Genomic DNA, 12,266 nt, shown 5'->3' with positions numbered 1-12,266 from the left:
CATTGGATCTGGTGAGTTCAACTATAAGGGGGGGGGGGTTTGAACCCGTATGCACCCGTATATGTTTACAGCATCATATGGGAAAGGAACTTGGGAAAGGAACTTATCAACTGAGAACTGCTATATGTTTATGTGCAAGTCTTTTTGGAATTTCACTGGTCACATGGTTAATATTGATTTGCACTAATTCTAGCACAGCAGCACCTGTGGAAGGAACCTTCCAACTAGAAGTTTATACATATTTGCACGTATTTTTTAAGCCTTCATTGGCTACATGCTTGATATGATTTTTTTTTTTTATTAATTTTGCACTTAATTTTGTATGCACTACAGTTGCACTTCATTGTATTTATTCAGGTTGTCAGCGCTGTGGTACTTATACCCTTTTTTCCATGTTTTGACTTATGCCATGTACAGCAGCGGCAAGCCTAATCACTAATTAGTATCTTTAGCGCAGGGGATTGTTTTTTTCACATTTGTGACTGGACTGATTCTGGTCAGGAAGATTAAAGTAGGTGTTTTTTTTTTTTTTTTTTTTTTTTTTTTTTAACGTTAATGCATTCTATGCATTAGGGTAAAAAACCTTCTGCATGCAGCCCCCCCCCCCCCTTAAATACATACCTGAGCCCGATCTTGATCCAACGATGTGCAGGAGAGCAACGGCTCTCCCCTTTTCTGTCTACACGCCCTCACTCCAGCATCAGCTGCACATTATTGCTCTGGACAGATACTTAGGCTCTATTCACACTAATGCGTTTTTTGATGCATTTTGCATTTTGCAGAAATGCATGGGAATTTTTTAACATGGGTTCCTATGGAACATGTTCACATCAATGCATTTTTGTGCCTCTGCATTTCTGGAAAGGGTTGGGGGGTTTTTTTCATGCAAAATGCAGCGTTCTGCATGTAATAGAATTCAATGGACCCGCATCCAAAACGCAATTACCGCACTTTTTACCGTTTTTGCATTTTTTTTCTTTCTTTTTTTTTTAAAACACTGTATACAGTATAAAAAAAAACACTGTAAAAAAAAAAACAAAACAAAAAAATGCAAAACGCTGCAAAAACACGGCAAAAATGCATGTTCAAAAACGCGGCAAGTACCGCAAAAAGCACTGCAAAAATGCTCAAAAGCAACATGCATAGATGTGAATCGAGCCTAAGGCTTGATTCACACCTATGCATTTTTAGTGCTTTTTGCATTTTGCAGATTTGCACTACGGCCCATTTAACATACATTCCTATGTAACACATTCTGTAGTGCAAATCTGCAAAATGCAAAAAGCACTAAAAATGCATAGGTGTGAATCCAGTCTAAGGCTGGATTCACACCTATGCATGTTGCTTTTGAGCGTTTTTGGAGGTTTTTTTTTCATGCTTGCCACGTTTTTGAGCAGCGTTTTTGCGGCGTTTTTGCCGCGATTTGCGTTTTTTTTTTTTTTTTTTACAGTTTTTTTTACAGTCTTAAAAAAAAATAAAAAAAAAAAACAAAAAACCCGCAAAAACGCATCAAAAACGCACCAAAAACGCATCAAAAACGGTGCACTTGCGTTTTTGATGCTTGTCCATTGAATTCTATTACATGCAAAACGCTGCATTTTGCATGAAAAAAAGTCCCTGACCCTTTCCAAAAATGCAGAGATACGAAAAAGCATTGATGTGAACATGTTCCATAGGAACCCATGTTAAAAAATTCCCGTGCATTTCTGCAAAATGCAAAATGCATCAAAAAACGCGCTAGTGTGAATGGAGCCTCAGGGAGTCATTTAATTCTAACTCAAATCATAAGTTACTATTGATTAGTCCAATAACGTTAATATACCAAACAGTATTCTAATGAACAATCAGTCCTCCAAACTTCAAATTTGAACAATAAATCCCATGCTGCCTGTATATGTTTTGCATCATGTGTCTCCAGCGACAATAATTAGGACATAGATTGTGTTAGAAAGCCAAATGGGGAGGAAGGGATTGCAGCTCGCACAGCTCTTGTACACAGATAACGCAAGTTACTTGTGCAATACAGTCCATATAGACCTTAAAATAAACATGGCTCGTGAACTGAAGGTAATGACCTGCAATAACACCTCTGGTCTGATCATCTAGACATGCTCGGCAGCAAATAGAAGCAATTATAAAGCGCGTAATAAAAAAAAAAAAAAAAAGAGGAGTATGTCTACACAAACAATTTGAAGCTGATTGGTTGCCCAGAAATACTCCTCTTTTCAGGCAGTTTTTTTTTATTACGCTTTTTTATCACTAGAGAAATGGCAAAACAGAATCAGAATGAAAACATTTTTGATTTCACGTTTTAAAAAGTGGTTGCGGGTAGATAGTTAAGGCAAAATTCCAGGTATGGATATTTTATACATAGTTACATTGGTCCAGCTTAGACCAACATAACTATGTGTATACCATACCTGGCCGATGACCCTTGAAGCTGGAAATCACTGACACTACTACCCAAGTGATCTCCACTTGCTTTTGGGTCCCGTGCCGAGCTGTCCCTCCTTGACAGTTACTAAATACAGGAGGTCAGCTGCTCAGCATGTGCACCATTCAGAGAATACTTTACATTTTCTGAATTAATTTAAAGGTGGAGGATTGGCTGAGGTGGAGAGCATGACCTCACTACCCCAGCTCTCTAATTTGTCCAATCAGAGTATGCTTTGTATTTATTCACAATATGCAAAGCATTCTTTGAATGGCGCCCATGCTGAATGAGTGGCTGACCTCCTGCATTCACAATGCAGCAGAACGACCGCTCAGCACGGGCCCCAGGAGCAAGTGGAGATCACTGGATTTGTGGTGTCGGTGATTTGCAGCATACACAGGCATTGGCCAGGTATAGTGTATACATAGCTGGACCAATGTAACTATGTATAAAATATGAGGACACCTGGTGTCTGAAATTCCCTAGGCACCACATCTCCAAACCATTCAAAGTAGGTAGAAGAAGTAAAGGATGGATTTTTTAAAGTTTGACGAAACATGTAGAGATGAATACATTGCATCAGTACTGTATGGATTTTTCATGACAATTATCATGATGTTTTAAAAAATAATGATATTTTAATGTTTATAATAATAAAAATGTTATATTTTTATACATTGTGTGTGGCACCTTTAAAATCCCATCCTTTGCTTCTTCTACCTACATATGAAATACTAATGCCTGGAATTCACCTTTAAATACCAGATTCCAAGGGTCTCCAGCCCAGACATGGGGGTAAGTCACACATGTGCAAGTCACAAGCAAGTCTCAAGTCTTAACCTTCAAGTCATAAGCAAGTCCCAAGTTACTGTGGCGAAAAGCAAGCAAGTCAAGTCGAGTCCCTGCTAGAAGTCAAGCAAGTCAAGTCAAGTCATTTATTTTGGTCAAGTCACAAATTAAGTCAAAATACTGATCTACTCCATTTCCATCCTTAAAATTAGTTAAAAGTCAGTTTTCAGGAAAGGTTTTGTTTCATTTTCAACATTAACAAAACTGCTTAGTGCTTTTTTCTTGACACAGCACTGGTGGTGCCAAGTCATTGCAAGTCATTGCAAGTCAAATAGCCCAAGTCAAAGTCAAGTCGCAAGTCATTAGTGGCAAGTCAAAGTCAAGTCGAGTCATTTATTTAATTTTGTCAAGCAAGTCGCAAGTCCTCAAACAGGTGACTCGAGTCCCCCACCTCTGCTCCAGCCAAGAGAGGACTGTAGAATGGGAATTATATGATGTGCAAGTCTATTTAGAAGCAATGTAAGAAGACATACTGTACATCAGAAAATGTATGGTCCTTCAATGTATGGTCATGTTTGCACTTCCATAACGTTGGGTAAATGGTACATCAGAAATTATGTGTGTACTTGTATATGCGCATAAGTTATCACGTGGCTGATAATAGATCACTCTTATGTTTAGTTGGGGCTAAGTCCCAATTCCTGGATCCCAGCCCTGCCCTTCACATTAAACTGTCCAATGCCAGAACCTCTAATGTCCAATGAGAGGCTATTATGAGGCTTTGCTCCAAGAGGTGTAACAGCTTAGTGCTAACTTGGGGAGAAGTCGTGGCCCTGTTTACAGTGAGCATCTAGATCTGTGGTTGTCAACTTATGAGCTAAAAGGGGCCTAAAAAATGAGGCCCCTGACATCACCAAAGGGCCGCACATACTGTTTGATTTTTGTAATGCTTGAGAGGACTGTCAGACTGCAGACCTAATAGAGGAAATGAGGGTCAGAGAAGGTGGGCATGCTACATTTTGACTGGGTATATGCTGCAGAAGACAGTATGAAACTGGAAACGTTACATGAGGCTAGTACAGATCAATTTTATTACCCTAATTAATGTTCCCAATACAAACTGCTGAGGTCCAGGTGCTGCATATAATATACCAAAGGGCCATGGGTTAGGCACCAGGGATCTAGGTTCCAGGATCCAAACGTGCACATAAGCTAATGTACCACAAGCTGGCTGTAATTTAAGAGTGCTGTTCAGATATTTTTTGTATCTTGCAGGTCCTTCTACAAAATCACTTATGGTTTAAAACAAAGATATTCAAATCCTGTAGCAATTAACATTTGGTAGAGCAAATTCAAGGCCAATCCAGAGTCAGATCATGTTCTATAAAGAAGAATTAAAGTGGATTATTGATTTCTGCGGCTAAGATAGACAGCTTCACGCGATAGCAGCAGATGCCGAGTCTGTACAGTGCAATGACAAACTGTCAGCACCTGCAGCTATTTGTACCTGCGGTCAATCCCAACAGCAGGGATCAGTAGATTATCGCCATTGGGATTTGCACCTCGGGGTTGATTTAGTCCCTGTTCAAAAAGGGCAATCTGTCAGGCGACTTAGCCACCTGACAAGTCGCGCTCCATGCAGTGCAATAGAACTTTTCTAATAGGAGCGACTCAGGTCGCTCCGACTTAGAAAAAGGTTCCTGCACTACTTTGGGGCGACTTTGGAGCGGCTTGCATTGACTTCTGTTAAAGAAGTAGTTTGCAAGCTGGGCTGAGGTCGAGTTGTTCGGGGCAGCTTCAGAGTCGGACAACTTTGAAGCTGCCCCTGTGTGAACCAGCACTTACTAAAACTGAAGAGTGCAAAGTATGGTACAGCTGTGCATAGAAACCAATCTGCTTCCAGGTTTTATAGTCAAAGCTTAATTAAACAAGCTGAAGTTAGAAGCGCATTGGCTACCATGCACAGCTGCACCAGATTCTCAGTGCTCCAGTTTTAGTAAATCTACCCCCATGGCTAAAGACCTGCGCAAATGCAGCCTATCATATCAATTGTTTCCTCCTCTGAGGCAGCCATCTCAGTGAGATTTTGCTAGCACAGATTTCTTTACAAACTTTTGTTAAACAAAACTGCACTGAAAGAAAAGTAGAGGCTGTCACTGCTGATTACCTTCTGAGAAGGTAGATGTTTGGCTGTAATGATGATCCACTGGCTTTATTAATTACTGAGCCCCTGACCTGGAACAAGCATGCAACCCAAGAGTGAAGTCACACTATCCAATCTGCATGCTTGTATCAGTTCAGTGACAAAGAAGGTTCTGAACTCAGAGAGAGTCTGGCAATTTGCATTTTCAGGAAGGTGTTTTCACTTATTTTACAACACTAATTCTAGCCTTGAAATTTAAGGTGCTGGATTTTTACATTTAATCTTAAGACCCCTTTCACATTAAGGCAGACTGAAAACCGCCTCCCATTCATTTCAGTGTGACTTTTCAAACTGGGGAGGTGCACATGCAGGACATTAGGAAAAGTCCTGCAAGCAGCATCTTTGGGGTGGTTTGTATACAGCGCTCCCAAAACGCCCTGCCCATTGAAATGAATGGCCAGTGCTTCCAAAGCGCCGCAACACGGGCGCTATTAACACCTTCTTCGGCTGCTAGCGGAGGTTAAAAGCGCCCCGCTAGCGGCTGAAAACCGCCGCTTAAACAGCGGTAAAGTGCTGCTAAAAGGAGCGGTGCTTTACTGCTAACACTCGGGCGGGCCCAGTGTGAAAGGGGTCTTAGTGTCTTTTAATTACCTAGGACAGTACCTGGATTCTCACCTTGCTCAGTTGCTTCCTGGGAGCTGAGGAGAGACAGACTTGACCCCATATCCAATATCTTCCAAACTTCCTGCAAAGATGTATCGCCCTCTGTCAGTGAGGCTGCTGAACGCATGGAACGGGCGCTGCTCACATGATTCACATGGGGTGATTGTAACAGGTTCTCTTTATGTGTTGGTTTTGCTTTAGTAGTCTGTGAGAAATTAACATGTTCAATAAACAAGACACATCATTTTGCTTATTGACAAAACAAATTTTTTTGAATTGTAAGAGATACTTGCCAATGGAAGTCCTGTGTAAGACGCCACTGCGTCTTGTTCATTTAACCACAGCCCCTATCAGAGCCCTGCTAACTAACTTCCTAATATGTTATAACACTCCCATTATGCTTAAAGTGGTTCTAAAGCTTAAAAAAATCATCGGATTTGTGTATTGGAGCATTTATAAAAATAAGATATCGGTGCAACCATAAAAATTACCTTTCCTTTTAAAATTTGCAGCGTCATTTCTTGCAAAATGCAATATGGGGACCTGGAGGCATTCTGTACACAGATGGTATACAGAATGCCCCTTAGAAATGTAATTTCCTGCTTGTGTGATTACTAACTTTCCCAGAAGTCTGCACTAAGATACAAATTAGATTTTGAGCTTCCCCTGCAACACAAATGTAATTTTTGGTGAGATACTCTAAAAGAGAAATCACGTCTAAAGGGATGCAGACCCTGCCACTTTCCTCATTAGAGCCCTGCAGGTGCAGCAACTGATTGATAATTATAAAACCACTCTCATACAGAGAAAAGGAAGGAACATGGCTCACTGACCCAGTGCATAAATACGTGAATGAGTGTGGCCTCAGCTAGTGCTGCTCCAGCCACACCCTCTGACATGTTTCGCCCCGCACACCGAGACTTGGTCACAGAGGTCACATACAGATTCACTCAGCAAATGGACACAGGCAAATAAACAGCTATTTCTTCAGAATAACAAAAGGTAGAAATCTGCAACAAAGTTTGTTAAAGTGGTTGTATACCTTTTTTGTTAACTTTTACCTACAGGTAAGCCTATAATAAGGCTTACCTGTAGGTAAAAAAAATCTCCTAAACCTGTACGGTTTAGAAGATATTCCCCTCGCAATGAGCCACTGAATGCAGGGGCGCATGCGCACAGGGGATTCCCGGCTGACAGCCCGGCAAACTCCGGAGCTTGCCGGACTGAAGTCTCCCGCGCATGCGCGGGAGTGACGTCATCGCGGTTCCGGCCACTCACAGCGCCGGAGCCGCGATACCCGGAAGACACGCCGAGGGGAGATGTCAGCTCCCTCGGCGTGGACAGGATGAGATGCCGGCGCCTCGTTCTAAGGTAAGTATCTCATAATGAGCTAGTATGCGGTGCATACTAGCTCATTATGCCTTTTCCCTTGCAGGTATAGGAAAATAAAAAAAAAAACGCGGGTATACAGCCGCTTTAAAATCCCTGCAATGTTCATAGATCATCCAGAGGGGAATGTTTTGTTTTTTTTTACAAGTGGAGTTACTCTTTAACACAGCTGCAGAAAAGATGTTCATCCGACTGGGATACTAGCTGAAAACTGAGGCATGCTGGTAGTGGGAGGAGTTAGCTTTTTTAGAATCCAATCCCCCTGTAGGCTGCAGCATAACTCAAAGATTTAAAGATTTCCTGTGTCCCTCAACGAATGAGAAAGAAAAGATAAACATTTATTGCACTTCTCTTGCTGCTGGTTCAAGAATCTCAACACTTATGTATCTGTGTTGGGGTGAGCTGAATGTTTAAAACATTAGAGACAGAAATCCTGATACGTCAATTAGAGCTGTATTGCCTATGTAATACCCCTAATTGTAAGTGCAATATTTTAAAGGGGCCCAGGGTATCAGTCAGAAACCTTGCAATGAATGTCAAGTCTATCAATCTGGAGACCCTCCAGATTGGGGGTCTCTACAAGGTTATACGCTTAGAGCCTAAACATATTATAAGACTGATTGTAACACAGACAGTGTTATAAGGACAGCACAGACTGTGCTAACTGCCTGGATGGACACCACAGAACATGGAAATTTGTAGGACAAAGTTTTAGGCAACATAGGGATGCGGAGTTGAAATCAGAATATCTTAGTACAGAGGAAGTATATGGTGTACTCTTGGCACAGTAGATAGTCGGCCCTGTCACACTTGCAGTCTGTGCCAATAGGAACAGAGACGGGACTGTAAGCTCTGAATGAACAATCATACAATTAGCTTTTGGCTCCTCTATAGAAGAGGGAGACTGTGACACCGAAGACATGGCGAGATGCTTGCAGAATACTTAAAGTGTATATAGACTCAATTTTTTTTTTTATTATGGTTGCCTCAGTTTTCCTAAGCAATTTATTTATTTTTTAATCTGTTCCTTACCTGGAGATCCTGCAAGTAAGAGCACTTCCTGTTGCAGGATGACAGCACTAAATCACTGCCTCACAACTAGCAGCAGTGTTGTCAGCTTGCCATGGGTGCGCCTTCAGTTTTTCCCTGGGATGTCTATCAGGTCTATCGTTTAGGCAGCTCAATGGTTCGCATGGCAGGCTGATAACATTGCTAGCAGGATCTGCAGGTAAGAAAATTTACAACAAATACCCCCAAAAAATGTGTTTAGGAAAACGATTGTAGCTGCACTTTAACAGTTAGGCTCGATTCACATCTATGCATGGTGCTTTTGAGCGTTTCTGCAGTGCTTTTTGCGGTGCTTGTCGCATTTTTACCGCGATTTTCGTTTTTTTTTTTACACTGTATATAGCTGGTTGCTAAGGAGAGGGCCGGGAAGCTCGCTCGTCCCCTCCCTTTCCTGACCTGCCGGGCTGCATGCTCGGGTCTGGTATGGATTTTGGGGGGACCCCCACACACCAAAATTAAAAAAAAATGTCGTGGGGGTCCCCCCAAGGGCCTGGTATGGACTTGGGGGGGGACCCCACGCTGTTTTTTTTCACAATTTTTTTTTTAACCTGCTTTTTTTTTTTTTACATTGAGCGGGAAGCCAGCTGACAGCTGATGACTCATCGGTTGTTAAGGACGCGACGGCCGGCTTCCTGGCCCCCTCCTTAGCAACCAGCTATATACAGTGTAAAAAAAAAGAAATAAAAAATAACACAAAACGCAAAACGCGGTAAAAACGCGGTACTTGCGTTTTGGATGCGGGTCCATTGAATTCTATTACATACAAAACGCTGCATTTTGCGGGAAAAAAAGTCCCCGACCCTTTCCAAAAACGCAGAGGCACAAAAATGCATTGATGTGAACATGTTCCATAGGAACCCATGTTAAAAAATTTCCCTGCATTTCTGCAAAATGCATCAAAAAACGCACTAGTGTGAATCGAGCCTTAGATTCAGCCTTAGGCCCCTTTCATACGGGCTGTCTGATCAAGTCCGCCTCCGTTTTCAGGGGGACCTGATTGGTACCATCCAGTCTCTTCTATGGTGGGGCAAATGTCAGCACCCACCGCCATCCGATTCTGTTGATTTCCACTTTAAGCAAGATGCTAGCAGGCTTTCAACAAGCTTCAAGAGTGTTGAAGCCTGCTAGAAGCTTGTTTAACCACCTCGATATAGGGCACTTTCACCCCCTTCCGGCCCAGGCCATTTTTCAGCTTTCAGCGCTGTCACACTTTAAATGACAATTGCTCGGTCGTGCTATACTGTACACAAATTAATTTTTAATCATTTTCTTCACACAAATAGAGCTTTCTTTTGATGGTATTTAATCACTGCTGGGTTTTTTTATTTTTTACCAAAAAAAACTACGAAAATTTAGAAAAATAAAAAAAAGGTTTTCTTAGTTTGTCAGTAAATTTAGTAAATAAGTAATTTTTTTCCTTCACTGATGTGCACTGATTAGGCTGCACTGATGGGCTGCAATAACAAGGTGGCACTTATGGGCACTGATTAGGTGGCACTGATAAGGAGGCACTAATATGCCGCACTGATGGGCACTGATAGGGGGCACTGATAGGCGACACTAATGAGTGGCACTGGTGGGCACTGATGGGTGGCACTGACTGTCATCACTGATGGGCACGGATTGGTAGCACTGATGGGCACTGAATTGTGCACTGGGGGGGCTTTACTGTAATCAGGGCACTGATGACCAGTGCCCTGATTACCTGTCTGGGTGTCTCCTGCGAGGAGATGCCGCTGATCGGCTCTCCTCGCCACACACTCTGTCAGTCAACACAGGGCAGCCGCGATTGCCAGGCTGCGCACCCCCACGGACGCACAAGAGCAGCTGTTCTGGGGCAACCTCATATGACGTCCACCCAGAACTGTCCACTGTCCCTCCGTCATTTGACGATGGGCGGCCGGCAAGTGGTTAAAGTGGCAATCAGCATTCCCATTAGGATCCATGCTCAACATTTACAAACTGGAGCTGAATGGTACTTTTAAAAGCTTTAACAAAGCTTGCTGAGAGCTCTGAAAATGCTTTGTCAAAGCTTGCTGCTCACACTGCTCCTATAAAAGCTGAAGCCCCTGTGAAACAGGCCTAAGTCAAATGTATGTAAACTGCAAGAATGGTGGAGAGAATTGGAATTTCTCTGGCAGGAAGACCAGAAAATACTGTTTATATGTATTTAAACTGAGCATTTAGCCATGTACCTGGAGATATGTTTTCATTAAACAGGCTCTCAATATTCCCCTATGGTTAGAGACACAAGCAGAGTCATATCTTTGCATCTGTGTATGGATCATTTACCTGCACTGCAGAGCTGTCACCGTGCCATTGGGGTTTGGCTCTGGTAGTAGTATGATCATCTGCAGACACTCTGGGAGTTTTCTGGTACTGAGCAAACTGTAACTCCTGTAAATAAAATGGACAATAATGATAATGCAAACATATTGCTGCAAAGATGTTATATTAGTTAGTGGACTGACCTGCTTAAATCGAGCAAATGTAAGAAAAAGACTTCTTAATGCATTTGTATTATCATTTAAATTGCTGAATGGATTTTTAATGATTTCTTGCGGAAATGGGCAAAATGTTTATACTAAATGCCCACTAATTACTTGCACACCAGGAAAAAAAAAAAGCTGAGCGTGCGAGTGTCTGTGCTGGAAGCAAGTAGCTGCGAGCTATGGCAAATGTTTGTGTAAACACCACATATCCTAGCAAATTATTTGTTGCCCCACACAATTTTATGCACTGACTACGCCATGGCATTATCAGCAAAAAAAAAAAAAAAAACCCCAAAAAGAAATAAAGAAGAATAAATCATACCATGTCAGCTAAAAATGATTGCTCAGATAGAGAATCAATCATTTCAAGGATCAGCCCACCCGGATGTTATACTTCAGTTTTTAGCAGATGCTGTAGAGTTAAACTTCCTTAAAGTCTCCATCTCCTGGCAACTCTACTGGCAAGATCTTTGCACTGAGTCCCAAAGTCTGTACACCTGCTGTGCCCATTATGAAGGGCTCCCACCATTCTTGTGCTGAGTTCCTGGGTCTGTACATCTGATGTGCCCATTATGAGGGGTTCCCACCATCCCTGTGCTGAGTTCCCAGGTCTGTACACTTGCTGTGCCCATTATGAGGGGTTCCCACCATCCTTGCACTGAGTTCCTGGGTCTGTACATCTGATGTGCCCATTATGAGGGGTTCCCACCATCCCTGTGCTGAGTTCCCAGGTCTGTACACTTGCTGTGCCCATTATGAGGGGTTAATTTTGTTTATTGAAAAAACTTACAAACAACAACTTATATACAATAAAACCATAATAAATAAATAAAACATATTTACAAAATAATTGAATATGATTATACAAAACAAGAGCATAATAAATGGTGCAAAGCTAATTGCGCACAACACAATCCCTACGGGAGAGCCAGACTAAGGAACATCACCGTCACCATGCATGTAGCCTTTTATCAAAAATAGATTTGATCTTGAAAATCCAGGGGAGTGAATTAAGAATACAAAGAAAAGCCGCACACCCCGAGATCAACAGGCAGCAGCTACAGAGTCCTGATATTCCTCCACGCCCTTATCCAGGCCTCCTGCTGCCACCTGCCTTTCTCAAGACCCCGAATCTTCCCAACCTCACCCAGAATGTCCTGCACCACCACTTCGACAGGGAGGATTTTACGCCATAAGGATACCTGACACCGTGCACTCCACGTGAAATAATGGACTACTAGACTAACTAAAATAAGTGTTTCCAAATTATAATCCCGACGAGTCTGGA

The 12,266-nt window shown here is 42.2% G+C and overlaps 1 protein-coding gene across 5 annotated transcripts in view; it reads right to left on the bottom strand.

Annotated features, from left to right (window-relative positions):
* Positions 1-12,266, bottom strand: part of CCDC57 (coiled-coil domain containing 57) — a 142,549-nt gene that overhangs the window by 8,580 nt on the left and 121,703 nt on the right. For all 5 annotated transcript variants that reach the window (XM_073606702.1, XM_073606703.1, XM_073606701.1 and 2 more), the window contains 2 exons: positions 10,779-10,883; positions 6,042-6,234 (listed from right to left, as the gene is read on the bottom strand). In XM_073606702.1, coding sequence (XP_073462803.1) covers positions 6,042-6,234; positions 10,779-10,883 — 298 coding nt within the window. The remainder of the gene's footprint in view (positions 1-6,041; positions 6,235-10,778; positions 10,884-12,266) is intronic.

The sequence above is a fragment of the Aquarana catesbeiana genome, linkage group LG12 (genome assembly GCF_042186555.1).
Source record: "Aquarana catesbeiana isolate 2022-GZ linkage group LG12, ASM4218655v1, whole genome shotgun sequence".
NCBI lineage: Eukaryota > Metazoa > Chordata > Amphibia > Anura > Ranidae > Aquarana > Aquarana catesbeiana.
Note: the sequence above shows the minus strand (reverse complement) of the source record. Positions and strands in the feature narration are given on the sequence as shown.